Raw genomic sequence first — 27787 nt, 5'->3', positions numbered from 1 at the left:
GACCCAACCCTTAGCGTGGATCCACTGGTATTTTAAACAGTGAGGTATCTTTCTTAGCTTCTTGCTGTAATTGGAAAAAGCTAAAGCCCAGAATTACCAGCAAAACCAGAAAATCATTCAATGACTGGCAGCCAAATTAATGTAAACAGGATGGTCCTTCATCAGTGGTGGGGCTTTGTATTCACTGGGGAGATTTCCTTCCCTTTTTAACTTCTTTCCTCATGATAAGTTCTCTTAGCTACAAGTTCATTCCACAGGGTCCATTAGAATAACCCACTATGGATCAGCTTTGATGGACCTCACCTGGGAACAGCTGTAAAGACAGAAGGGCAGCAAGTTCCTGCTCCGTAACCCAGAAACCCACAGCCTCCCTCGGTGCACATGACTCCCACGGATGCAGTAAAACCTGATTTAAGTGCCAGCAGAGAGACTGGTAAGTACAGATTGTCTGACAGAATTGATCTTCCACTCGAGGTAAATAACAGGCCTTTTTTCAAAACCTCAGCACTACTTCAAAGTGGCGTCTTAAGATACAGCTTATTGTGGGTGAGGTTAGTGGTGCAAGTTCAGGCACAGGTAAATGGCTGGTTGCAGAACTAAAATGACTTCAGAAATAAGTGCTTACTGGTGTTATTTTGAGCAGTAGCTTGTTGTAGACTGTTCTAAATGCCAGAAGCTCTTAAATGTTATTGTGATTTTGTGGAGTGGACCCTGCATTAGGAAGAAATAGCTTTTGTGAAAAGTACCACTTAGAGCTAGAAATATTTTTCAGCAAAAAACAACTTCAAGCCTCGTTTAAATTGCAGACAACTCTGTGACAATAAGTTCAGAGAAATTCTTTGAATTCAGTGAAGTTCTTACAGCGCAGGAGATGGGGAAGTCTAGAAAATAAATGTGACAGCTACAGCTTTTATTCTTATTTTATTTATTACTTTTTACTTTATTTAGGAGGGCAGCCCACTGAGAGTACATCTCAGCAAAGTCCTATCTACATAAATCTTGATCTGCTCCAAAGTCCCAAGTCTTATCTTAAATATCCTTATGGAGTTAGGGTCTTCCTGCTCCATAGGAACAGTGCAGTTAATAGTACTTGATTCGATATTGAGCTGATTGAGACCTTAATTTTTTCTCCTGTTAAAATTATCACCACTGTCTATCTTCCTGAGGCCAAAGCAGCAGTACAAAACTCCAAGACTCCTACACTTGGAGAGATGCAGTGGAGTAGAAAAATGGCATAAGAATCCTTGCTTGGCTGCTGAGGTGATGCAGACTCTCAGTACTCAAAATACACTTGCCTCAGAAGTGACAGTCCTTAAAATAAATGCAAACCATCTCCGTGAAGTAAGAAGCAACCCTGGAGAAAATGAAAGTATCTGGAAATTATGCAAATAGTAACTATGCTGGGAATACTGTGGCAACCATGTTTCATTGTATCAGAACATGCAGGTGTCATGTCCACAAACTTCAAATAAATTTCTGAAACTTTTTAGAAGGTGTCCTGGTGTCAGCATTACCAATAACATTATTGATTCTTTTCCTACAGCTTGAAGGGGAACTTGGCACTGTGTTTCTTGGCCCCACCAAATCTGGATTCTGATGAATACCATAGATGAAATACTTCCATCCCAAAGCCCTGTACTATATGGAGTGCACCCCAGTGCTGAGATGGGATTCTCGGCAACATCAGATGATCTCTTCAAAACTCCTTTGGAAAAACGACCCATGTATACATGGGAGAGGGATCAGACCAGTCTGCAGTGAAAAAGGTGAAGTTCTTCATCCAGTGTGTAGTCAGTGCTGTTAATGACAGGTGGAATACACATCTTACTGTGTTTTTTCAGCAATTGACCTAATTTCTGGGGGAGAAAAAAGGCGTCAAATTAGAAAAGATCAGATGAGTGTTAATGGTTGTGATAATGCACCAGCCTGGCCAAGTCATAATGCATTTGGACCAATTTCTTTTTCACATTGAATTTATTGTGGAGTGGGAAACAGGGTGTGGATCTATCTCACTTTTCTCTTTTTTCTCTCTTTTTTTTTTTAATATACTGTTAAAAGAAAGTACAGCAACAATAACTTACTAGAAAAAAAAGGCATGATTGGTTGAATTGGTGGGTCTAGTCTTGACCTCTTTGTTCCCATCTCTTGCATGATAAAACTCCTTAGAGTAACTTTTCTATGCCTTCCCACTTGTGCCAAGCATAGGAAGTCCCTCCTAGCCTGCAGTCCTGACTTTTTCTGCTGCATTCACGCACAGCCTAGCCGTGGTGTGAAGGCTTTCCATGCCAGGAAGAACAGCCCAAGCACAGGCTCTCCCACTGCTCCCCTTCCTGGGCACTTGATCTGAGCAGGAGCCTTGTGGCTGCTTCAAGACTTCCCTTGCAAGCAGTAGAGGAAAGGGATGTTTTCAGGGAGTTTTAGTTTTTGGGTAGTCTGTAGAGGTGAATCCTGGCCAAGGGAGGGTGTCAGACCATCTCTTAGCCTCACCACAGAACCTGGAGTCTAGCAGAACACCATTAATACTGATAAACTATCAGATGCTGGGTTAAAGGGACCAACCCTAATACCAGGATAAGCTTTGTCACTTAATATGGAGTTGACTGGGACATTGTTGTTCTGTTCATAGTCAAGGTATGTCAGACACACAGATGGCATTAGTATAACCAAACTCATTCCAGAAAAATTTAAAAGGATGGGTTTTAAGCATAGAACATCACTGGTGCTGTGCTTGAGAGATTAAATGAAAAAGGAGCAGGAAGGAAAATGTAATCACAAATCTCAGCTAGTTCTGTTTTCACATCTTGCCATCTTCTGCATCTTCCTTTCTGAGTGGAGAACTGAGAAACTAAGTCCAGATGCCCCAAAGCCTGGCACATGACTGAGCCTTCAGCTCCTTATCCTTACCAGAGTTAATTTAAGTCCCCTGTGACTGCCACTCTGATTCTGCATTTCTCCATCCCTTTCTACACTCTCTCCTTTTCTTCTGAGCACTCTTTTTTTTTTTTTTTTTTCTCTTATCACTATCAGATCATTGAGGTTTTGCAGGAGGAAATGTGACAGCTCTGCATGCAAATAGCCAAACATTGCTTCATCTCCTGAGGGGAGCTTGTGCTTTTCACGCTCAGTTCCCATCCACTTTAGGGAGTCTGGACTGTAACATACGGTATTCATCATTAAGTCTGCCAAAGCTGGGGCTGAAACAGAGGCTGAGCTGCATTAATGCTGTGATTTCAATTCCTGCTCATTAGCACTGTTATGAATTGTTCTTCATTTATGTTCTGTCTCAGTTCCAGAGCAGGCCTGCAAGGAGAGAGGCTCTTTTTGGGGGTGAGGCATGTGTGTGCCTGTGCTGTGTTTTACCTAATGCCTGAGGCAGCAAGGACTGTGGGTGGTGGAGGAGGTGATGGAAGCTATTAGGTACTAGAGAAATACAAACTACTGATCACACTTGACTGAAAATCAAGACAGTCCCAGGGTGTATCCTAGTAACAGCAGACATCCCAAGTCCAGGGACAATGTGTTAGTAGGCTTCAAGGGTCAATGTTACCTGAAAATGTAAAGCTAAATAGAAGCTGCTAAGTGTTAATTGGTTTGCAGTCATTCCTTCAGTACTGAAGCCAAGAAGATGGCAAAGGTGACAGAGGGAGCAGCTCTGGTTTTTATCTAAGAAAATTAGATATTTGTGCTCGTCTGAAGAAATCAGACTTGAAAGTAGGTGAGTCAGAAAGAGTTGATTGCTGGGGTTTCTATTGGCTCTGTTGTATTGTCCTGGACAGGTTAGGAATGTTCTGGATGATATTCTGGAAATGTGTCCTGAGAAGCCTAATGAACCTTTTCCTTTCAGAGACCTGTAGGTCTTTAGAACAGCTGGACCTTGGTCTGAAAGCAAATTACTTATTTCAGGGGGTTTTGTAGCTTTTTTTTGGAAATGAAAGAATAGTTCTTCTTTATGTATGCTTTTTATTTTTCTCCAAAGGGGGAGCTGATGTTTTCTGCTCAAATGGAAGTGCTGCAATACACACTCTTCTGTGATGATGTGCCAGACACATGGACTAAACCAGCATATCCATCCACACACAGCTTTTTCCTCTGGTAAGTACCCCACAGCTGACAGTGTTTAGCTACTATGCAGAGCTATTACGGTGATTTAAGCCCAGCAGCCTTGTCCCAATCATATTTCTTCCAAATTTTGTCCTAATGAAAGTCAGTTTTCCTTTGAAGTGGGTTTTGTAGAAATGCCAAGCAAGGCTCTGTCACCTCCCTTTGTCCCAAGCACTGGGCATGTTCATCATCTTGTGGGATTCCTTTCCCTTAGCCTGCCACCAGCAGTAGTTAGACATGGATGAAACAGGCATTGTTTTTGGAAATTCTTCTGATACCTCGTGGCAGTGTATGCTGCATAATGCCATTATTCAGAGCCTCTGCCAGAATCCCTTACATTCTTGATTTGCACTTTGCTCTGGCTTATTGGAAGTTAAAATACGAAATTTAAATACCAATGAATATGGTATCAGACAATTTGCATTTAAGAAGCCATCGGCTGTTTGCAAATCCTGGCAGTTTCTCCTGGTGATGTTCAGGTTTCTCCCCAAGATAGCAGATTTACCAGGACTGAGCAAACTCACATCCTCTGCTGCCAGCAAGCCATCATCCCATGCTGATCACCTTCTACAACTGATTTCAGACATACTTACATAAGGGAAACAACAAATTCCACTGAAACAATCACCTTACACTCACATAAGCTTATACTTTCTGGTGACTTCAGCAATGTACTTTCTCTGGAGACAAAAGGACTCTTTACACTTGAAGATTGTAATTTGTCTAAAAAAGCAGTTCACATACAGTTAAGGCAGGAGCTATTGATGCTTCTCTTTCAGGGTTACTGATTTTCTCACGAGGTGCCAAGAACTCGACACCTGGACACAGGGCCTTGTACTGCCAGCAGTGGTGAGGCTTTCCGGTTTGTTCTACCTTCAGTGCTTTCTGACAGGTCAGCAGTGATAGGTATAGGGCACCAATGCCAGACATTTTTCTTTAACTGTTGGTGTTAGCTACGTTTCTGATGCTGTTTGGAGAGTTAATCACAGCTTAAACAAAAAAAATCACCTTAACATCAAAATAATCCTTTCCTGAAAGCAGAGGGAACAATCCAAACTTGTCTTCAGGCTACTCAGAAGTGTGAGGGCAAAGCAGCTAAAGAAATAAAAGCTTCAATTTTATAGTTTAAAAAAGGTTTAAGAGTGCAAGTTTTTCTACCATTGTTATTTAACTAATTCAGTGCATATATCATGATATCATTCTGTTTTCTTCTATAAAAGAGTTATGGGGCTAAGGAGAAAAATAAATCAAGTCTCTCAATTATCTTTGAGTAGTTGTAGTCACAGTAGGGAATGGAAAACTTTCAGCAGTGTAGTAAGTAAGCAGTACATCTCATTTCTTGTCACAATCACAGCATAATAGCTGAGTTGGTTAGAGCATGGTGCTTACAACATGATTTATGGGTTCAGTCTCCACATGGATCATTCATTTAGGAGTTGGACTCTGATTCTTGTTGGTCCCTTCCTACTCAGAATATTCTGTGAATCTGAATGTATGTTTGCATTTATTCTGAACACTACAGGAATGCATGTGAACAGTATAGCTCATATTTTGCATGGTCACCAATAGCATTGAGCTAAATGCTTCAGAATGCTTGGCTAGCAGAAAGGTGGCCAGGAGCCCCTCACAGGACAGTGGCTGGGCTGCCACCATTCTCTGGAGAAGGGCAGACCCCAAACAGTCTTAGGCTTGAGCATGATGGCCCAAGAGGTTGACTGTTCTGACATGAAAATTACTGTCTGGATATTAAATTACTGAAAGCACTTTTTTTTTTTTTTCTTCCCCTTTTTAAGCTGTAAGGCAGAGCAGGAATAACTGGCTTTTGGATAAAGTGTGCTCAACTGCAGATGTTGCCAAAAAAGACCAAAGAGGAGTATGACCACCCAGTGAGGAAAGGAACCTGTATCTCTGTGCCTTCCATGCAAGGTAAGAAATAAATGGCTTGATTTCCTAGTTCAGGGACTCCATTAAGCAGTTAAGTTGCATCAAGAGTTGCACTAAAGCATTGTAACCCTATGAACAGCACCAAGCTTAGGCATTGGCGCTAGATTGCTGGCATTGGTCACTGTGACTTTAAATTTCATACCGGGTTGGTGTTCTATGCATTTAAATAACTCTTAAGTATGTCTGAACAAGGTCTGCATTGTGGTAGAGCAGCAGTTCTAACCCAACTGAGGTTCAGAAGTTTAAAGACTATTCCAGAAACTATAAATTCCACAAAAATGAACTTCTAGAAATTTTTTGCAGCTCTCAGAGGTGCAGAACAGGGTTAGTAGTTACCACATGTTGGCAACTTGGATCAAGTAGTCTACACAACTGCAATTGGAAAAAAGAGACCTCACAATCTAACCCCCGCAAAAAACCACCAACCAACCTACCAACAAAACCCCAAAACCCACAAACCAATGAACAAACCCCACAAAATTTGTCTATCCTGTTTTTTTCTTCTACCTTGACTGAAAGTTACCAACTCTAAATAAACAAATATAAAGAATTATTAATGTTTTATTTGCCGGGTTATAATGTTTTAAAAGCTTTTGGGGAGACGTACCAAAAATAAAGGAAGTACTTGAGAACACCTGTATTGTGGGTCCCTTCCAACTCAGAATACTCAGTGATTCTGTGATTAGCAAGAGGTATAATGAGGTATAATTAGGTGAGCAAAGTGTAAGAATTAAAACAGATTTTTTTTTCATTTGGATTTTCAAGCAGTCTGTTATTGCTGTAGCTGTAATATGGTTGAAGGCTGTCCCTGAATGGAAACCATGTTCACCTTTTGAGCTGCACCCCCTCTTTTAACAACCTGCACATGATAAACACTATTTTGTTCTTTTGAATCTGTGTCTTCCTGAGACTGAAGATAAAAATCTAGTTCAGGAACAACAATTCAGGCCTGGTGTCAACATGAGATTTTAGTTTTAACTTGGAAATGCTGTCAATGAAGTTACAGCTCATTAAAGAAAGGTGAGTGACTCCCAGTGGCAATAAGAGAAACACCATCATTACTCATACTCTTCACCAGACCCAACTATAATAAAAGGAAAGCCACCCTTTTGGAAATGAGTTGCTACTACAGCAAGTAAACCCCAAGGGGAAAGTTAGGCAGGGGGAACGGAGCAATGGCAAGGATGGTATTTGAATGTTGCTTTTTGAAATGGGGGCATCAGCTTTTCAGAAGTTTTTTTTAGACATCTGTCAGTCCAAGGGCGATACAGTTCATTCCTCCTCTAGAGATGAGGCAAGTATCAAGGAGTGAGTGTAGTTTGGACTTGTGTTGGTGTTTGCATATGTACAGTCCAGACAGATGCTATGTATTCATCTCTGCATTTGTACAAAGAGATGATGCACAGCAGGGCAACAAAATCTAAATCTAAATCAACCAAATCTGAAGTCTACACTACATCTGTATGTTTAAACATAGCCTTAACTATTTAGCAACTGTTTAAACACAAATGATTCTGGTCTTGCATGACAGAATATCATGTAAAGCAGGTGCTACTATTACAGGGTCACCACACAGGACATCCAATGGGGTCCACGGCAGAAGCATGACTGACTTCAGCAATGCCAGACATTTTTTTAAAGGCAATTCCAGTGGATCAAGGGGAAACTATGAATGTTTACGAATGTCCAGCTTATAAAAGCAAAAGCAGGAGGACAACTTATGTTTTGACTTTCAAGCTGAAAATCCAGAAGTCAGGTACATGGTTTCTTGCAGGAATAACTTTACTCCTGGCAATAAAACGTGCTGCTTTCTCTATCAGCCTGATAGTAAAAGGAGGTAAGTGTTTTTCACAGTCAGCTGGAGCAAGAGATTTGTCTCAAAACCACAATCCTTAATGTAACACTTATGTGGTCTATGTTGTTATTTCCTCATCTGTCAATGTTGTGTTCATGTGTTTCTCCACATAATGATTATTGATCTCCAAGCACCATTACACCTGCTGTGGGAATGTAAATGGAAAACATCAGCATCAGGGTGTAGTTTGAATCACAAACTACTCCTCTTTAGATCAGTCTTTATTTTCTCTACATAAAATGAAATGTGTATCTTACATGAATTTTAACATACTTTAACATGCAATACAAATACGTTGCATTTAAACAAAGTTGTTTGAAAGTCTGGTTGTACAAATGGAAAAAAATCTAAGTATGAACTGTAAGTAAAAAAAATCAATCCTGAACTCTGATATAGACCAGTTACAACAGCTGGGTAGATGCTTCAGGTAGCAGGTACACTACACAAAAGTTGAATTGCACTTTGGAATAAAATTTTAAAAAAACATCCTCCCACTGGTCAATTGCATCAGCTTTGGCTGGAATATAACGGCATTCAGATAAAAGTACCTTTTCCTTCTTTGCAAGGACAAATTCTATAAACTACAGGTGGTGGAACAGGTTCAGAAAGCAGAGCTGGAAGAATGGATCTTTATGGTCGAGCTGGTAGACAAGGGTGTTTTGTTTCTTTGAAGACGGGATGCTTTGAAGGTAGTTGTTAAACACCCTTTCTGCAAACTTGCACAATTATATAAATAAAAATATTGCTCATTTTGACCAAGCTCTCCATCATGTGGTTGTGTAACTCTATTAAAAATTAACCACTCGAGGTTCAAGAGTGCCAGTTCACTTAACATATAGGTCTGTGCATGTAGATTTCTCTACCAAAACATTTTCCTGAGAGATCTTTTGCATAAGACCATATCAATTTAAAAATTCCCAATACAGAAATGAATATGCTATACACTACAATTCTATTTTATATAAAACATAGTAATAAACTTCTGAAGTCAAATTGTTAACATATTAACCAGTTGCAGGCACGGCTTGGGTTCAGTGTTCTCAATTGTCATCTGCCAGTTGTTTTTGTAAACTAGAAAATATGAGAAAACAGTGTTAGTACTTTTTAGGAAACTCAGCTACCCCATAAATTTCCATTGCTGAAGATGAGAACTTCCAAAACAGCACTTCTATACACTTCAGCCAACCAACCGGGATTTCAAAATAGGCAAAAGTCTTTCGATTTGTAAATCAAATTAGTTGTTTACACAGACAATATACCTCACTTTAAATAAGCTGATTTCAGCCAAGGAAAAAATCTGAAATCCAAGAAACTTCTTTTGCATAGGCACAGGATTTGCCCCAGGGCACAAGAAGTCAAATGCTATTTAAAGGGCTATAAGAGACTAAAAAGGAATGACCAGAGGGCAGAACTCTCACCTTTCCAGGTACTCCTTGACATTGTTGTAGCCGTAGAACTTGGCCAGGTGGATGAGCATGCCGGTGGCACAGCGCCCGTCCCGCCGCCGGCAGTAGCTGCAGTTGCACACCCCACGACAAGGAGGACAGATCCAGGCCTGCAGGGCCATGAACAAGGGAGGGAGGGTAAAAACAAGTTATGAAAAATGTTATACCGGCCTTCCTGTTGCTCAGAGAAACATGAGTATGGCTTCCCCACCATGTGACTGCTCAGGGCAAGGTTTTACAAGCCTCTGTCAGCCAGCCAGCCAGCCAACCTTATTAGGATTTTCCAAATTCTGCAGAATTAGAGAAATTTTTAAGTGCTTGAATACTTCTTACTCTGAAGCCCTGATGTGCTCAGTCCCGATTTTCAAATAGACCGAAGTAATCTGTAATGCCTAACATTCATTCCATGTTAGGCTGACTGTAGTCAACTCCCTAGAAAGAGATGGGTACCCACTGTGACAAGCTCCTTTGCCTCTCTCTGCCTGCTGCTACAGGACAATTCCTGGGACTGAATTAAGCAGCTGGTACCTGAAGTCAGGCATCTCCAAGCTGCTCAGCAACTGCACATAAAAGCACGTGTGCTGATAGAGCAGCCACTGCCACACCAGGCCAGCACATCAGAGCCATTAGTTAGTACTACAGATCTGCTCTTGGCAAAAAAGTTTGAACACCACGTTACCATTCTTAGCATCGCAGATTACTAGCAAAACTCTATTCACTACACTTTCATTCCAGGCTCAAGAATGATACTTACTGGATCAAGCAGAGCTGACTTCACATCTTCCCCGTATCGATTCCGAAGGCACGGCCCACAGAACTGTCCCCTTACTCCTCCACAGCCCTGGTTGCGACAGATTGTCTTCGTATCTGTCGTCTTCTGTCGGCACTGGTGGCAAGTACTACCCTAAAGGTGGAGTGGAAGAGAAAAACATTTGTATGAAGGACATCTTAAATGCCCATTGATGAGCTTTCCTAATAATAATAAGCCCAAACTTCAAACCAAAGTCAAATTAAACAATGAAGAGCAAGTTCCGTTACTATAATAAATCATGTAACAATGTAACAGCAATTTTACAGAGACAGTGCCAAGTTTCAGTTGCATTGGAAGTCTCAAATTACATGAACCTCATAATCTCAGTTCTGGTCCTTTCTTCTCTCTAGGAAAAACCTAAAACTATTGAGAAAATGATCTTGTGACTCATCCCTGCCAATACCATGAAACATGACATACATGGTAAGATGATCTTTATGATAATCAGTAATAGCCAAATCCAATGAAGGAGGAGTTCCATAAAGAACACTGGATACTACACAACCTGTCCAGAAATGCCATTTCCAGGGGTACAAAAAACAGCAGGGATCACTATTATTTAATGGTACAACACAACATTTTTTATTAGTAAACAAAAAGGATGCCAATTCTTACCAGTAACAAGTAATAGCTATATATAATTTAACTTAATATCTCTGTGGCACAAAAACACTTTTCAGGGGCAAAAAGCCAATTTTTTGCCAAGAGCCAAGCCCAAAGAAGTCTGGCAAAGCTTTCAAAGCTGTACTTGTGTGACAGAATAATGAGGAGCTGAAGTCCCCAGAGCCTCAGGAAAGGACACCTTTTAGCAAACACCAGTGAAATAGTAAGAGACTTTTCATTTCAAGCACACAGACACACTGAAGAATATGGCAACCACTTACTAGAATTTTGTCATAGATTTTGTCTCTAACAGTGATTGCAATGTTGTCCAAATCCTCCTCAGTTATGTCTTCTACAGGACGATGAGATGAATATTTAGATGATCTCCTTCTTTTGCGTACTCCACAATCTCCCTGCTAAACAAACTCATCTCAATACCTTTTGTCTGATATCATGAAGCCTCTATCACCACACTTGGTGACTAATTCCTTCATTTACAATGAGTATGCAGTCCACAGCTGGCAAACTACAGACTCATGCACCACTGGAACAACAGGGATAGTTTCCAAATCATCCCTGCCTCTTTCTCTCCCTCTCCTCCATAATCTTTTCTCTACTACACCTTTTATTCATTTTATTTAATTCTTTTCCATCATTACTACTTCTATTTGAACAAGTCCCTGACATGTTTTACTGCTAACTTTTCTTTGCATTCCCTGTCCTCCTCCACCGTAACTCTTCATACTCCATTTCTTCCCTCTCAAAATTAGGGACTGTGATCATCTGCCTTCCCATGCTTTCCTCCTTCAATCTCCTTGGATGTTCTTTAGTTGCTTTCTCCAATGACAATCTCTAACATCCTGCAAAAAAACCCCTCTACTGAAGCTTTAGGTTAATCCTGCCATACCCAGCCCTTTCTTATTAACCTGTTATTTGGAAGAGAGTACTCCACTCACAATTAAGTGATGTTTTTTCCTTCTAAATACCATTCTCTCTGACCCCTATTCATCAATAAATCTCATCTGATTCTCAGCTTTCCCCATACCTGTCTCTGAAGACCTCATTTGTCCGTCACTCCAGATCAGTTCTGTTCTGTCCATAACAGTCATTTACCAGCCCAGGTTCTCATTTGGTGCTATTCCTTCTAATAGTCAAGTTCCCTCTATAATGCTTTAACTACCCCCAGCACTTGCTCCTACAAGCAGAACTGGGATCCAGCCTGTAAGGATTCAAACTTAAAGAGTTTTCCTCATAAGGGCTATACAAGAAATATAAGCAAGACAAATGACCACCATTAGATAGAGGAAAAAAGCAGATTTTTAAGAATAGGAAAAAGTAAAACTTCAACTTCTCAATTACTAGCCTGTACATTAGCAGTTCGCTGGTGCAGATTCCCTTAATTCATTCTCAGTTCAGCCATCTTCCCTCTGCTATTTCCAGAGAAGGATTTCTGCCTGTTTTTTTCCTAAGTCGGTAACACAGAAGATCTGCTTTGCCACGAGCACCACCCCAGTCCCTTTCCACTCCAAGGCTTTGTACATTATGGGCTCTAGTAACTCTTCCAGATGAAGAATTAATAACAGACCATAAGTTAACTGCCTTATTATGCCTGAATAACACTGGCCACAAATAGAGCCCACTTAACAGGTGAAAGATGAGACAGAAAGGCCTGGAGATAACTTCTGTAGCTAATCCCAACCAAAGATTTTCAATAACTTTGTGTAGGATGTGACATCTGGTCTAAGTGCTGGCCGACAATTTAATTGTTTCCTAGTTCCTGACTACTGGGGATATCAAAATCTGGCAAATACCACACTGAGTCTCTTCAAGAGGTTTTGCTGTCTGTAGCTACGGATGTGTTCTGCAAATTTGACAGCTGGCACAGTAAATTTTTCCAAGGCAAATTTTTCTGGTGGACGAGCATTTCTGGTTGGGTTCATCCGACGTTCTATCTGGCCTTCAGAAAATGCTCTCCTTGGGGTTTTCTTCTGTTTCTACAAAGAGAAGAAAATTCCAGTGACTGTCTTTTTCAGTTATGTTTGTAGCGTGAAACACTAGAAACAACCTGAAAATGTCTGTATCAGACTTGTACTATCATGAATTGATCTACTGTTTTCCTACTCCTCGTTTGTTAAGCCAAACGTCACCAAATGTACCCCCTACACACGATACCTTTTTGCTACTTTTAAAACATCACACCTTCATGTCAAATGCCATTCCAATCAACATTACAGAACTATACCAAAATTTAACGTGGCATATCAAGGTGGAAGCTAGTTCTCACTCTTCTTTGGCAGCTAAATATTCAGATTTTCCCACAATCTGAATACCCAGTTGAAGAATAAAAATTTTGAGGAACACGCTGAATTCTAGTTAATTTTCTTTAAAACTTTTTAAACTGAGAGGGCATTAAGAAGCTGCTTCATTTAGTTCAAGATTCCTGATTTTGGAGATTCTTGAGAGGTGCAAGATACCCTCTTCACCCTGTCACACCTGCCAACTACTGTGTGATTGAATTCATGCAACAGAAGTCCTGCATGGACATCTTCAAGGTTTCCTCAAATCTTTTCAGTTTATAATATACATGGAAAAATGCTACTCTACAGAGAAAGAAGGGTTGACACTCCTCTGCTTAAAGCTGAGAAAAGTCAACTGAAGTAACTACTGTATCATTTCTGTTTGTGTTGAATGGTTCAACTTCATGAGCATAGCTCTGCTGGGAAGTGTGGATTTTAGAAGAAAAGGCTACAAGAGGGAAATTAACAGGATCTAAACCCAAACTACTCTTCCTTATTCCCACGTACACAGACATTTGTCTAAGATCTCAACAGTATTTCTGGAGCAACTATTATAAAATAGCATCTCATCTTGGTCTTTGTATTTCTTCATAAATTATTTTATAAAATTCCATTTCCTCACATAATCTCGGGCACTTCCTGATCAGTAACAAATCTATACAAATGAAGTGACCAAACCCAAAGAAAACCAGAACAAACTTGCTGAAAGTTTCTGATGAAACGCATTAATCCCAGGTCTAACAAAAATTACTGTAACCACCAACCAATACTGGGGACTTACTGAAGGAGTCAAGGTGGGCGTTTTCACTGGGAACAGGTCCGGTATGGAATTCAGTTCTGCCAGCAGCTGGGCAAGCTGGAAGCAAGTGATGTCACATTGAAAACCCACTGCAACTTGCAAAAAAAAGCAACACCGCCTACCATCCATTCTTCACATGCAATTCAAACTATACTAAACATGTGCAAGGAACCTTTATGGAAGCACTTAACTAAAGTGGGGCTCATAAAAGGGGTTTATTTACGCTGCCATGAGCAAAAACTCTGCCAACAATACTAACTTCATAGCTCCCACTAATTCTTACTGGAATTACAACTAGTCAGATTTACATAGCATCTGGTCAAAACAGCACCAAAGGAGTGAATTGCAACATAGTAATGATTGATAATGAGAAATTAAGTTCATATGATAGGAGGGAGAAAAGAAAGACAGTGTGCCAGAAGACAGTAAGATGTTCCCAGTGAGCTTTTACTGACTGCAGATACACCTGTGCTCTTTGCCAGGGAGCTCAGTGTCCCCTTAAGCAGTGCAGACACTGGGTACACACTCATTACAAAGTCAGAGAGCAACTAAGCCCCAGTGGCAGCTCCCCCAATGCATGCATGTTCTGATCATGTACAACATCAGAAGTACTTCAGCAGGAGGATGATTTCTTGCATTGTGTACAAGATGTCTCAGAGGTACATTTCCACAGAAGCAGTGGCTGATAAGTACAAAAAAAGACCAAAAAACTGACCTGTTCTGGAATTCCAGAATGAGGCCAACTTCTGGAAAGCCAGTGGTAGTGGGGATGAGCCAAGCTGCTAGCTCTCTGAGATTGCCACAGCCATCAGAGATTAAAAGCTGAATACAGTATTTCTCAGTAAATACTTCAGTGTGGCATTTATTAACAGCTATTTAATGCCATTACAGTACTGCTCCTAGGATGCCAGTGTATTTCACAGTGGTTGAACTGCAAGGAAGAGTGGAAGGTGAGAAGAACCAAGGAGCAGCAAGACCAACACAACAGCAGTGGGGACACATGACAGATTAGAGGCACAGGTACAAAGCTGAAGCAAGTTTTTACACAGAAGCTGCAGGCTCTTATTGAGAGGTATTGCTTGAGCCTCAAGACTGCTTGGAAGCTGCAACTTTCCCTGAAACACAGTAAAATTGAAGGAGCTACTAAAGACTGAACATCAGTTCAGATTACATAGCAGCATGATAATTAAAGAGAGCTGGTGGCAGGTTGGATAACAGAGGAAAAAAAACATTAGGAAATGATCAGTTGCTCTTTTCCACACCTACACACACATACACACATGTTCAGCAGTTATAGAGTAAAGCATTACTGTAAAAATCACATCCCACACACCTGAAAAATTACATTTATCATCCTCAGCAGTTTTTAGCTGGCTTTCCAATCAGTAACTGCAGCAGATCTGTCACACACAAACAAAAAGTAGAAATACTATAGTGCAAACGACACCATAAACCACCTGAAAGGACCAGCTGGTTTTCTGACGTGTTCTGATGGCTGAAAAACTTGGTCATTTGTAACTTTGTTCACATTCACATTAAACATTCTTAGTTCTACTCTGGTTTTAAACTTGACAAGGCTAATCCCTACTTGAGGTTATTTTAGGGATAAATGTCTGAGTGCTGAGGGTCCTCTAGGGTTTTCTCATGTAGAAAAATTCACCGTAAGATTTTCCCAAAGTTTCAGCACAGCACCAGGAGGGACACTAAGATTCAAGTACACTAAAGCTAAGTGATTGGATGGAAATGTCAGAGAACAAAACACTGCTCTTAAGTCTTACCATGGCTTTGTTTTCTTTAATATTTATGGCTCTCTTAAGCAGTGCACTGGAACTTTCCTCCTGTGTTTCTTTAATGTCTTCTTCAGACTCTGAAGCAGAGCCCTCTACGTTGTCTGACTGCTTAAGGCTTATTTCTTTTGAAAGAGGCGTGAGACAGTCACTGTCCTTTAGAGGTAAATCAGACAAGGCCTGTTCAGACACTTTTTTCTCAGATGACTTCCTGGAGGGAAACTGTAAAGCAACACGAAGGCCAAAGCTTCTTCTCTTGTGGGAAACCTTCTTCTTCACCTCTTCCTCCTCTTCCTTCTCATTACCCAACAAATTATTACATTCTTCATCACTCAAGTCTGACTCCACCATCTAGAGGCAGGAAAAATCCCACGTTAGATTATTGGCTCTGACACAAGAGAGGTTACTTTTAAATCACTAGCTCTAGACAGCAGTCTTTCCACCCAAAGGCACCACCATAAATTCACGTATTTTTACAAGTTCACAGTGTGCAACTTCTGCCTGTGCAGAGATCTAACATCTACATATTAGTATTGGCTGGGATACAGACATGGCTGTCTCCAGAGGAACAATCTTGCCCAGTACCATCTGTAAGCAGTGGAAGTAGTTCTCATTTCTATTATGTGATGCTACATTACATAAAGCATTCCTTCTCTTTTAAGACAACACGTTTTAATTCAGCATGAAAAAAGAGCATTTACGGTGTATCAGGAAAATTCCTACAAAAACAGGAGGTTTACACAAAAGAGACAGAAAAGAAAAAAAAAAAAAAAAAAAGAAGTCAACATATACATTCACATGTAGGTGTGACTGCCTTTACCAGCACTTCTTTCTTGTTCACATGCACCTCATTTGCAGGGAAGCCCTCAAACACTTCAGTTTCAGAGTCAGTGTCCTCAGTGAAAATCCTCCACAGTTCTTCAGTGAGGTATGGGGACTGAAACCGGAGCCCCTGCAAAAACACCACCCAGTAGCTGTGAGAGACAGTCAGATACAGAGTATTCACATGGCCACAATAAACAGGTTTGGAGAGTCAAGACAGTGCCAACTAAATAGCATACTGTGAAAGCACTTTGCAGGCAAAGCCTGTCAAAAGAAACAAACAACAAGAAGACAACATTCAAAGTTGCAGTATTGAGTTATTTTAACTTTGCAAGATTTTTTTTTTCTTCATTTTGAGGACAGGGCTTTAACTGAGCTACTTCTTTCTTTTTCACCTCTTCCCTTTTTCATTACTACCCAATAAAAATTAAACTATCAGTTTTCTTGTATGTAAATTATAATGTTGTTTTGTGTATTTTCTTCTGGATGAAGAAAACAGGCCTTGAGTAGAAGAAAATACAAATGAGAGATGGGGTCTGCTCCTCACGCTGTTACACCATCACTGAACTGACCAATACCAAAACAAATGATCAGAGCTTTGAACAGCCTGACTAATATCCCTCCACCTTTCAACTTCTCAAGTCTGTTTTTTTGCTGCAGTTTATCATTCACATGTGTTCTAGGGTAGAAAGCTCCTCAATTTCAGCCTATAGATCAGGAAGTTAAAAGATCTCATAAAAACACTCTTCATTCTATGTACATTACATCCCAATTAAACACAAAACTTTTACTAAATAGAAATGTATTTCCATACTTCCAACAAGAACTAGTAGAAAACCATTTAGTCAACTTGTTCCTGTTAATCTCTTGAAAGACTTGTTCCTGGGAGGCATATAATCCATGCTCACATCACACCTACCTCTTGAAAGTCAGCAACATATAAGTTTGTTTCCCCAGTTTTCCTGTTACTTCTTCTTCCCACACAAGAAACAAAAATTACCTTTAATACAATGCATTTGCTAAATATCTTTATTCTTCCTTTCAATTCCCTCCTTTCCCTGACTTTAATTACATACTTCTTTATTTTAAGGTAATATCTGGTGAAAAAAAGATACAATAGATGAGGGGAAAAACTTAGAGGGAAATGGGAGGGGGGAGCCACTGCATATGCTGTTTCTTTCCACTTAAACATCTACAAATTATTATGTGTAATTGTAATGAGTTTTCTCTGAAGAAAAATTACTTTATTCTTTTGTTGATAGCTGCAGTACAGCTGCTTGAGAAAGGAACAAACACAATAGGGAAGTTACTTTAAAGTTAAATTGCATTTCTTGGAGGAAACTGAAGTTTTTATGTATTCTGTGTTTTTATGAAATTCCACAATGAAGGCTGATGGGGGGAAATATGCTATTTGTTAGCTAAAGTAACTAAAAATAACACACCTAGAGCTATGCTGTTCATCTATGAAGAACAGTCTACACTAGGTAAAATACACATCAGGAATACCTATTGTGAGAGAAACTGTGGGACCTTGGCAGAAGAGCAGAGATTATTGGAGCAGGACTGCAGAAAGCCCTGAGGAAAAGCAGGCACACAGAGGTCACTACTTGTCAACTCATTTGCACCTCAGCATGCAAGGGAACACTGATGCACTAGCAGCCCATTTGCCACCCCAGCAGGGCAGCTACCTTGCCTCCCTTCTCAAGAACTGCTAAATTTTTTGAACTTCCCATCATCTTGCCCTTTGCACCAAAGCCTTTTTGTTTCCTGCACAAGTATCAATGGCCTTTTGCAGCAAGAGTGGTGTTTGGCATCATGAGCACTGGATGATGCTTATCCTGATGCATGGCCCTGATGTGCAAGGACTGCAGATTATGCTGCAGTTGGATGGAACTCAAGAGTATTTTCATTGTACCATTTAGTGGTAAGGAAATTCAATTCAATACTGATCAAGATTTAAACTAATTCTAATCCCAAGGGAAACACAGGAATGGTAAGAAAGGTTGCAGTGCCAGCTGCAAATCTGGAACAAGTCTCACTGGGATTCTCAGCAATGCATGTTAAACTAACAGTACCTATTTATTCCACTGCATTTTTCATCAGAGGATTTTAAAATGCTTTGCAGAAGGTATCATTATCATAAACTCTATTTCACAAGTTGGGAAATAAAGGGAGAGAAAAGTACAGTCAGGTGTCCGTAGCCCCCAAGCAGGCAGAAGCTCCCACACAAGGCTTCCCCTCCACCACCACTACCTCTCCCCACTGACCCTTGATACTCCCCACAAAAACACAAATGCAAGAGCAAGCTAACTCCCGTTTTCTAAAGTTGCCAGTGCTGCTGTCTAGCAACAAGATTACAAACCAATTTAGAGCCCAGTGCATTTAATTACATTTTAGACACTATCTTTCTCCATAGCACAGACTGTAGCTCTACCCCAGAAGGTTTCTTCGCTCTCCTATGGACACTCACCTATAAAGGCTCAGAAACACTACATACTTGTAAAAGCCTTATTTTGTCTCTTTCTTTGGCTAACACTAATCATCTTCCTAGTCATCAGCACTTCTTAACCAGGTGCTACCTGATGGACTAGGAAAATAAAAGAAAAAAAAAAAGTCAGTTATCTTATTAATGAAACAGAGGGACCTTTGCAATAGTACAAATGACAAAGGTATCTTATAACACATTAGCCCATGGCCATCAAGCATGTAATTATAATTTTCTAAAAGACTAAAAACTAAATTTTTTGCCACCTTAGACAGCACACCAGTTTTACTCTTTTCTTGAGTTCACCTGGTATCTCCAGCTACCAAATCAGAGAAGAAAAAACATCAAATCATTGTGCTGATCCAAGCCACTTCATCATCAAGAGAGCAAAGAACCAGCAAACTGCCCTACTGCAGCAGGCGTTGATGGTTTCTCTGGGTTACAACTATTAAAACACAATTTTAGTGCAGAGACAGCACAGAGATATTCCTGGAAGAAATACTTTGAAATCTACATACCCACAAATGCCCATCTAATATCATGTACTTGCACTGTCTTACATATCCAGCAACATCTTCCAAGGATGGTAATTCCCTTTTTCCTATTTGCTACACTTGGCCTATTTCACTTAAACTCACTTTCCAACAAAACACATTTTCTTTTACATATTATGAAGGAGTTTTCAAAAGCAACCACTAGACCCCAAAAAGGACAAGAAGTTTTTTTACATTTACGCTTCATATGTGGACTGCAAATTATGGGTTAAGGTGAGAGTTATAATCCACAGTTTTGACAGAGACTCAGAGTATTACTGCATCCCAAGAGCATAACTGGACTATGCCAATCTGTTCCTACCTCTTTTCCAGACTCCAAGGAATCAAAACTAGCATAGTTGTTCTCTGACAAGCTCTGTTTGGAAGCATCATCTTGGAATCCTGGAAAATCTTCGTTGTCACTGGGGGCATTAAAAATGTCGGCCACATCCTTGGGTACCTGTTTCTGATTCAAAACAAGACAGAAAATATGAGTCACACACACCAATTTAACAGGAAAACTCAAATTAGCAACAGTACAACTTATTTTTATATTCCTATGCAAGTACAAGGCTGTAGCATCAAATATGCTATATGTAAATTGAACCTTATTTAGCTAAACTCCAGGTAAATTCTGTACAGACTGTTTTAATCCCCGAATACAGATTCAATATCTGGGATTAGGGAGGGGATGCGATACACAGGATCAACTCCACAGGAAAGAACCTCAGAGACATAAAACTACATGTGTGCCTCATCTTTGCAAGCAGGAGCTCAGGGTGCCTTTCTCCGTGGGGAAACCCACCACCCCTCCTACTCTTCCAGAGCAATGGTGGCTCAGAGGTGAGGAAAACAACTTCAAACATAACACAGTGCTAAAGTACAAAGAAACCTGACCTTTAGACCCCACAGTACCATTATGGATTTTAGCAGATGCTTTTAGATAACTCGAAAAATAAAACCAATGCAACTCGTTCTCCTTGGCCAGTTCTGTCCCAGAGCTTCTCCTGTGATACTTGGTAAGAGTGAAAATGTGCTAACCAAGAACACTTCTCCTTTGCTTGAAGTCCATGATGTGGCCCACCAGGAGAGGAGGGAGCATAGCCAAGGGAAGGCACCAGCCTTCCTGAGGTAACCACGGTCACAGCTTCAGAGTTCAAGAAGACCAGTCCCAGCCGAGGAGACTCACAACACCACATCCAACCATTCCACTGGGCCATATACTTCACACCAAATACTTTGGATAAGGCTCTGCGTGTACCAGGATAGTAAGGAAGCCTTCAGACAGTTCCCATGTGGCAGCCCAGCTGCTTTAGAATCTGGTGTGTGTAAGGATGGGATGATCAAGCCTTAAAAACCAAGGAAGAAGCCATTTTGCCAGGTTTCAGAACACATTTTTACACATCCCATTATCACCTGCAAAATCATTCTGCTAGTCACACAAATGCTCCAGGAGAAAAGTGTCTGCACCAGCATCCAGACACTCATCTCCCACATCCCCTGGACCACATACACACCTCACACACACCACTCTAACTTGAAACAAGCCTCTCTGCTCTTTGCTAAAGCCACACACTCATTAACTCTCAGGAACATGAGATCAGTGACTGCCTGGTCAGAGAGGCCAATTCCTCATTCTGAAAGTGCTGTTTTCCAGCCCTGAACATTCAGCAGTACATCTCAGAGGTGAGGTTCAGAACTCAGTGCAGGCTGCCCTTTTCCACTGTCACAAAAACAAGGTTGCTCACACAGGGCATGCAACGATTTCTTTTCTTAAGTTTACTTCTGTCAAGGCAAGTGACCCAAAGGAGGCTCATTCTCCATAAGTAATGTTGCTGAACAAGCTATACTTCCATTAAAAGAGTAAGCAGTACCTTCACCAAAGCATCACTCTCTGAAATAAGCTACAGTACAGGGTGAACATGAACCTAATTTTATTCTTGTTCTGCTCTTATAAAGCTGATGCAAAATCAACTTACTATTGCTGGAGCAAGAGTAGAATTCACCTCTGAAAAACTGACCCTCTCAGGCCTATAATGGCATGATCCAAAGTTGCTAAAGTCATGCTGTCCATATCCAAATCCCTTTGGACATTCCCTCACTCCCACCTGCTACAGTGAACATCCAGAATCCAATTCTGCTGCTGTGATGGAATTCACCTAGTACAGAGCAGTGTTAAAAATGAAGCATTATGCATTTTAATGGAAAAACATACAAGGAGCTGAGAGTCTCACTTCTATGAATAAATTTCTTCCAGGACCCACTGTATTAGTTCTTGTGCTCATGGACAGCTGAGTTAGCCACTGCTGTGATTACTGCATGCCTGATTTCTTATCTATTGCTTCTGCATCTGCACCAGAGGAGTCATTATAAGGCTGTAATTACTGATTTTGAAAAACAACAACAAAAAAAATCTTTCCCAGTTGGAGACTTAATTTTTTTGCATTCCCAAATTCTAAGGTATTGGTCCTGATTTCAGTAACTTACTGCAGAGCTTAAAGGATTTTTAGTTTGTGACCTGCTCCCCATAGCCTGACTACGAAGAATCTCAATTTGGTCACTGATGAGTCCCCGTTTTCCCAGAAGGGCTTACACTAATAACAGACAATACCTGACATGTACAAGGTGGACATACTCCAGAAGTTTAGAAAGGGAAGCCTCATGATGAATCTTGATTAGCAACACTATTTCTCCACCTGAAATTGTAAGCCAAGTTTATTTCCAAGAAAAGTCCACTGGCATAAAAAACAAGCTTGCAGCAAACATCTCCGTAGTGATGGGTTCATCCACTGTCATTTATTGTGTAGTCCTGGAAGCCACAGACATTTCCATCCTCAACTTTAATTAAAATACATTCTGAAACTGATTTACAATCAGCATCAGAGCCTACGACTTCAACTCCTGTCAACAAATTATTATAGACCAAGAAAGAAAATACATATTTGTCTAAACAGAAATGTCAAAGTGTTAATCTATTCAAAATACCTGTAAAACGAGGTACTCCAGGAGAGGATCTTTTTGCCACTAAACCCCTAAAAATGTCACGAAGGCAGGGATGTGATGAACATTCCAAGCTTGCTCAGGGAAAATCTTTCAACATGAATAGACCACAATGGATTGCTGAAATGCTGCAGGTGTGAGAAATACTGTCTTTTAAAGATACCTGTTACAAAGGCTAAATACCGAAAGTCTAGTAAAAGCTGGAAATAATTCACAGCTGCTGAAAAAGTCTTATTTCTGGTAGGAAAATTTTTATCTATTGAACTCATTAATTCTTGCATACAGAACACACTTAGTTGTTTAAAACCCCTACAAGGTACTATTCAAAAGCATCAGCAAACCTTCCCCACTACAGATGGCACACAGTCCAACAACTGCCAGAATAACAAATCCTGTTCCTGCAGAAGTAGTCCAAAGCTCAAGACATCCCCATCTCTCATGCTTTCCTTCTCTAAATTAGACAAAATACCACCAAGTACACCCAGGAGCATACTCAGATGTGTTGGGCTGCATGGAGATCCCATTCCCACAGAACCAGGGGCAAGAAGCTCGCATGTACCTGTAGAGGCTGGCAAGTCTGTCACCAAGGGCAGATGGTGACAGAGGCTGGTAGCATTGTCAAAACTGTTTCAGTCACATGAGCTATTGAAAAGTAAAGCACCCAAGGTCCCCAGAAGTCACAAGAACATTTTCCCAAGCACTATCCCCATGAATGCCACCTAGTTAGGCAAGGAAAAAAAGGAAAAGCCTGAGGTGAGCTGTTTTGCCATCTACATCAACAGGAAGAATTTTCGTGTTTCAGTTGAAAAAGCAACTTTCCTAACACCAAAGCCAGAAAAGATACAACTTGCCCTGTAGGCTGTGAGAAGAGAACACTTGCCTGCACGCAAACCCATGGATTTGGTGGGAAGCATGTTATTTCTACACCACTGACCACATGTTTAATTTTTTAAGAGTTATTTGCACACATCAATTTCCCTGCCAATCCTTACACTAGCGCATTCTTCTCCAACAGTGACGTATCAGGAGAACCCACAGCATGAGAAAGCCGGGCTAGATGTAATTCACTATTTTTGCTCCTACCATGGGCAAAGAAAATCAATTGGGCTGTGTTCCCTTAATTTGATTTAGCACAATGTATGGGCATTCCTACTCAAAGTAGAGGACTGACAAGTTCAATCACGTTCAAACTCAGTCAAACCAAAATAACCCAAGTTTAATCCCAAGCAGATACTCACACAAACCAAACCTGTGCAAAGTCACACCTTCACCACATGCTGTAATGCCTCTCGACTTGTCCCAGGTTCAGTCCAGAAGCCAGCCTAAGGCATGCCACCCAAGGGTTACAGGCACTGCATTTGGCTCGAACCTCAAACGCGCAACGGAACAGGGAAGCACTCCAAGGGTGACAATTGTGGGCAGCACTACAAGAATAGAGGGGCCCAGCAAGAATGTCAGTAGGTGCCAGACCAATAAACCAGAACTATTCAGAAGTCAAGATCCTGGTTTTTCCACTGGAGTCATAAAGGCAAACAGCACTCTAATAGCTTAATTTTAAGCATCACACAAATGTGTGAAAGACACGGAAAGCATAGAGATGCAAAGCCCCATATAGCAGTGCAAAAGAATAACACAGACTGGATGCATGGTCAAAAAGACTGTCAACCACACAATCAGCCTGAGACTCATGGGCATCAACAAAATCTAGGAAGGCAAGGAAGATTGCAGACAACCTCCAGAATTTCTCATCATTAAAGCACAAGAAGCTAAAATCCCTTGGACAGTGAAGTGTATTCCAGGCATAAGCAACAGAAGATGGAAAGGCAAGTGAGCGTTCTGAAAGAAGGAACAACTAATGGAATGAGCAGTCATCGCCCACTTTTATGATCTTTGGAGGAATAATTTGATTCTAAACTGAAGATGGATTATGCGTGAGCCTTTAATCTGTCACAGCAACAACTTTTGGGACTTTGAGGGTGCCCCCTCAAAAGGTTCTGGCAATTTTCACACCAGTAAATCTACTGCTCCATGAAGTTTTGGTAAATTCTGCTATTTTCAGAACAGTCAAATACGGTTTCTATATTGCCTTATTTAGACTGATAATAAGTTAATGCCCATAAAGCTACTTTATCCTAAAGGAAGGAACGCCCAAGTATCATAATCACATGGCAAATCATTTAAAATGTCACCTTCCATTGGCAGTGCCTTCCTGAAAGCTATTTCCAGCTCTTCAAAAATGCTGGTAGTACTGTCAATATCAGCATGCCAGCATATGAGCACAATCCAAACACTGTCAACTGCTACTATTTCTTCCTTTGTACCATCTGATCTCTCACCAATCCAAACAGTTGTAGCAACTATTTCTGAATTAATTCTGCATCATTCAAGAGCATCCTTTTCATCTGTGGTGGTGCCTAATTACTGTCCAAGGTTTGGTGTTTCAAGGAAAACACTTGTATAACACCACAGGCATATGATGCAGCCTTGCTTTGCGCCTGGACTGCTCAAGTCTAGGACCAGAGTTCAGGCCTTGTGAGTGCAAGCACTTTGTCACAGCCAGCACCCCTTTAAAGAAGCTCTGTGTACTGAAACTGCTGTGCCAAGACCTGGTAAATCAGACACCAGGACAGGAAATGGAACTGCAGGTCTTGCGAATCAAAACAGTTTTGTACTGCTGACTTGTTTGGCAATTGTTTTCAAATGGGGGCATGTATTCACAAGCCAATCCGTCAGCAGTGAGGATCCGTGACTTCAGAGGCAAAGAAAACTTTGCCACCACATCCTTCTGGCCCAGCCAGAATTGAACTCGTTACTCACCAATGTATCACAAAGACAAGGCAGAGCCAGAAAAAGGCTCTGCTCCGACAAGAACAAACTCCCATGAGAATCAGGAAAGCACCACGAACAGACCGTGTCCTCCTCCCCTTTGCTGAGCCTTAAAAGAAACATGATGTGCAGCCTTTTAGCTGTGTACCAGAAAGGGAACTAGAGGACAGTAAGAGTCTTGTGTTACAGGACCAGAGGTGAGAATCAAGTGTCATTTGCGTTTATTGTCAAAAAGGGTTCTCCCAAACTGTTTTATAGTGTCCTTATCTTCACGCTGCTAATAGAGGGCCTGAGGTCATACAGAGGTGGAAAGGTTAAGAAGTCTCTGAGAGGACAGAGGTTCTAATAAATATTCCAGTAGTTGTATTACACTCCAGTTCCACAGAAACCCCTGTAAAGCTCTAACTTTACATCAGCAAGAACTGAGTGAGACACTGAATTTGTCCTCGCTCCTTCTCACCACCTGAGAAGCTCACCATGACTTAAAGACCATCAATTTAGACTACATATTAGGAGAATGGTAAAACACTGGAACAGGTTGTCTAGAGAGCTGGTGGAAACTCCATCCCTGAAACCATTCAATGTCAGGTTGGATAGGGCTCTGAGCAACCTGATCTAGTTTAAGATGGCACTGCTCATTCAAGGAGGTTGACTAGATGAGATCCCTTCCAATCCAAAGTATTCTACGATTCCATAGCCATACCACTTTTTGAACCATATAATCAGCCTGATGCATCCAAGCATGCGCCACTAGGCTTAGACCAGACCACAGCGAATGGAATCATGCTTCTCAGGCGACTCAAATAGGTGGCTGCGTTGGCACTGCGGCATTTTAACAATTTAAAAAAACCCCAAAACCCAAACAAACACCACAAAACCAAACAAACACCACAAAACCAAACAAACACCACAAAACCAAACAAACACGTGGCCAGAATTAAAAATAAATAAATGCATTAGCCACTTCTTAAGTGGCATGCCCAGGTTCACGACTATTATCAGTGATCCGATCCGTCAGCTTTCATTAGACCCGCTGCAAGTCCCAGCACAGCTGCAGTTGCCCCACGCCGCTGCTGAGCGCCTCAGGGCCGCCCCGAGGGCGGCTTCCACCTCATTCCCGGCCTTTTACAACCGCGGAGCCGCCGCGCCACGTGGACGGCTCCCGGCGGGACCGCGGGCCGCCCCGCGCCCCGGACAGCGCGCTGCGGGTCGGGGCCGCTGCGGGCGGGCGCGCCGGGGGAGCCGCCCCGCCGCCGGCGGTCACTCGCCGGCGCTGGCGGGCAGCTCCTCCGACCCCTCACGCCGCGGGCAGCGGACAAAGGCCGCCGCTGCCCCGAGCAGGCGGAAAGCGGAGGGCGGCCGCCTCCCCGCCCCCGCCGCCCGGCCCCGCGCCCCCGCCCCGCCAGCCCGCGGGCCGCCTCACCTTGCCGCGGGTCCCCGCCGCCGCTGCCCCCCGCCGCCGCCGCCGCCGGCCGCGCCGCGCCATGGCCGCCCGCGCTGCCGCGGGATGAGGAGGAGGAAGGAGCGGGGAGGAGGGGCGTGGGGCCGTGGCGGGGTGGAGCCGCCCGGCAGCGGCGGGAAAGCGGGTGGAGGGACCGGGCACCCCGCGTGGCCCGCGCGGGGATGGGCCAGTGCCGTACGGATGCTGCTGCGGAGCCCCTAGGCACCCGGCATCGCCCGGTCTTTCCTGCTCGCTTCTCGCTGGGCGGCAGCTGTTCGTCTGAAACGGGCAGGCTTTGCTTTGGGGAAATAGGCTTTCATCCTCCAAATAATTTAAAATGTTTATTAACGCAATACAGGCGAGAAGTGTAAACCTCTTGAAAAGCTTTGGGGAAAAAGATTGGGGGGGGGGGGGGGGGGAGGAAGGAAGCAGATGATACCACTTTCGAATCATAAAATCGTAAAATCCAACCATTAATTCAGCACTGCATGTTCACCGCTAGGCCATGTCCCCAAGGGCCGCATCCGTATGATTTCTGAGCACTTTGAGGGATGGTGATTCCACCACTTCCCTGGGGAGCCTGTCCTAATGCCTGACCACCCTTTAAGCGAAGAAACCTTCCCTGGCAGAATCTTAGGCCATTTCCTCTTGTCTTATCACTTCTTCCTGGGCAGAAGAGACCGACCCCTATCTCATTACACCCTCCTTTTAGGCAGTTGTAGAGCATACGAAGGTGTCCCCTGAGCCACCTTTTCTCCAGGCTAAAAAACACCAGCTCCCTCAGCTGCTCCTCATAAGACTTGTGCTTCAGGGCCTTCACCAGACCCTTCACCAGCTCAGTTGCCCTTCTCTGGACACTCTCCAGCACCTCAATGTCTTTCTTGTAGTGAGGAGCCCAAAAGTGAAAACAGGACTCAACGTGCAACCTCATCAACCCAAGCACAGGCAGACTTCAAATGCATTCTCCAGCTTCCCAAGTCAACAGCCTTTAACTTCACTGTGGAAGTGAAATCTAAAAGTGAAAGGAATGGGAAGCAG

The 27787-nt window shown here is 42.0% G+C and overlaps 2 protein-coding genes across 5 annotated transcripts; one reads left to right on the top strand and one right to left on the bottom strand.

Annotated features, from left to right (window-relative positions):
* Positions 1-300: 300 nt before the first annotated feature.
* Positions 301-8119, top strand: LOC136296682 (dynein axonemal heavy chain 11-like). The gene is made up of 6 exons (XM_066195998.1): positions 301-433; positions 1544-1766; positions 3977-4092; positions 4881-4993; positions 5895-6027; positions 7609-8119. Exons 2-5 carry the CDS (start codon positions 1731-1733, stop codon positions 5978-5980), a joined length of 351 nt encoding a protein of 116 aa, XP_066052095.1. The 5' UTR covers positions 301-433; positions 1544-1730; the 3' UTR covers positions 5981-6027; positions 7609-8119.
* Positions 8104-26817, bottom strand: CDCA7L (cell division cycle associated 7 like). Of its 4 annotated transcripts, none has more exons than XM_066195978.1 (10): positions 26732-26817; positions 19805-19948; positions 16463-16594; positions 15634-15993; positions 13838-13912; positions 12571-12753; positions 11041-11175; positions 10100-10249; positions 9319-9455; positions 8104-8971 (listed from the first exon to the last, which is right to left on the bottom strand). In XM_066195978.1, exons 1-10 carry the CDS (start codon positions 26792-26794, stop codon positions 8941-8943), a joined length of 1410 nt encoding a protein of 469 aa, XP_066052075.1. In that variant the 5' UTR covers positions 26795-26817; the 3' UTR covers positions 8104-8940. The 4 variants fall into 4 exon arrangements, with proteins under 4 accessions (XP_066052075.1, XP_066052056.1, XP_066052065.1 ...); XM_066195959.1 differs by having other exon boundaries at positions 11041-11172; positions 26732-26800; XM_066195968.1 differs by having other exon boundaries at positions 16490-16594; positions 26732-26800.
* Positions 26818-27787: the final 970 nt, after the last annotated feature.

The sequence above is a fragment of the Chamaea fasciata genome, unplaced genomic scaffold (genome assembly GCF_029207755.1).
Source record: "Chamaea fasciata isolate MVZ Bird 193981 ecotype frontalis unplaced genomic scaffold, bChaFas1.0.hap1 SCAF_1, whole genome shotgun sequence".
NCBI classification, from domain to species: domain Eukaryota; kingdom Metazoa; phylum Chordata; class Aves; order Passeriformes; family Sylviidae; genus Chamaea; species Chamaea fasciata.
Note: the sequence above shows the minus strand (reverse complement) of the source record. Positions and strands in the feature narration are given on the sequence as shown.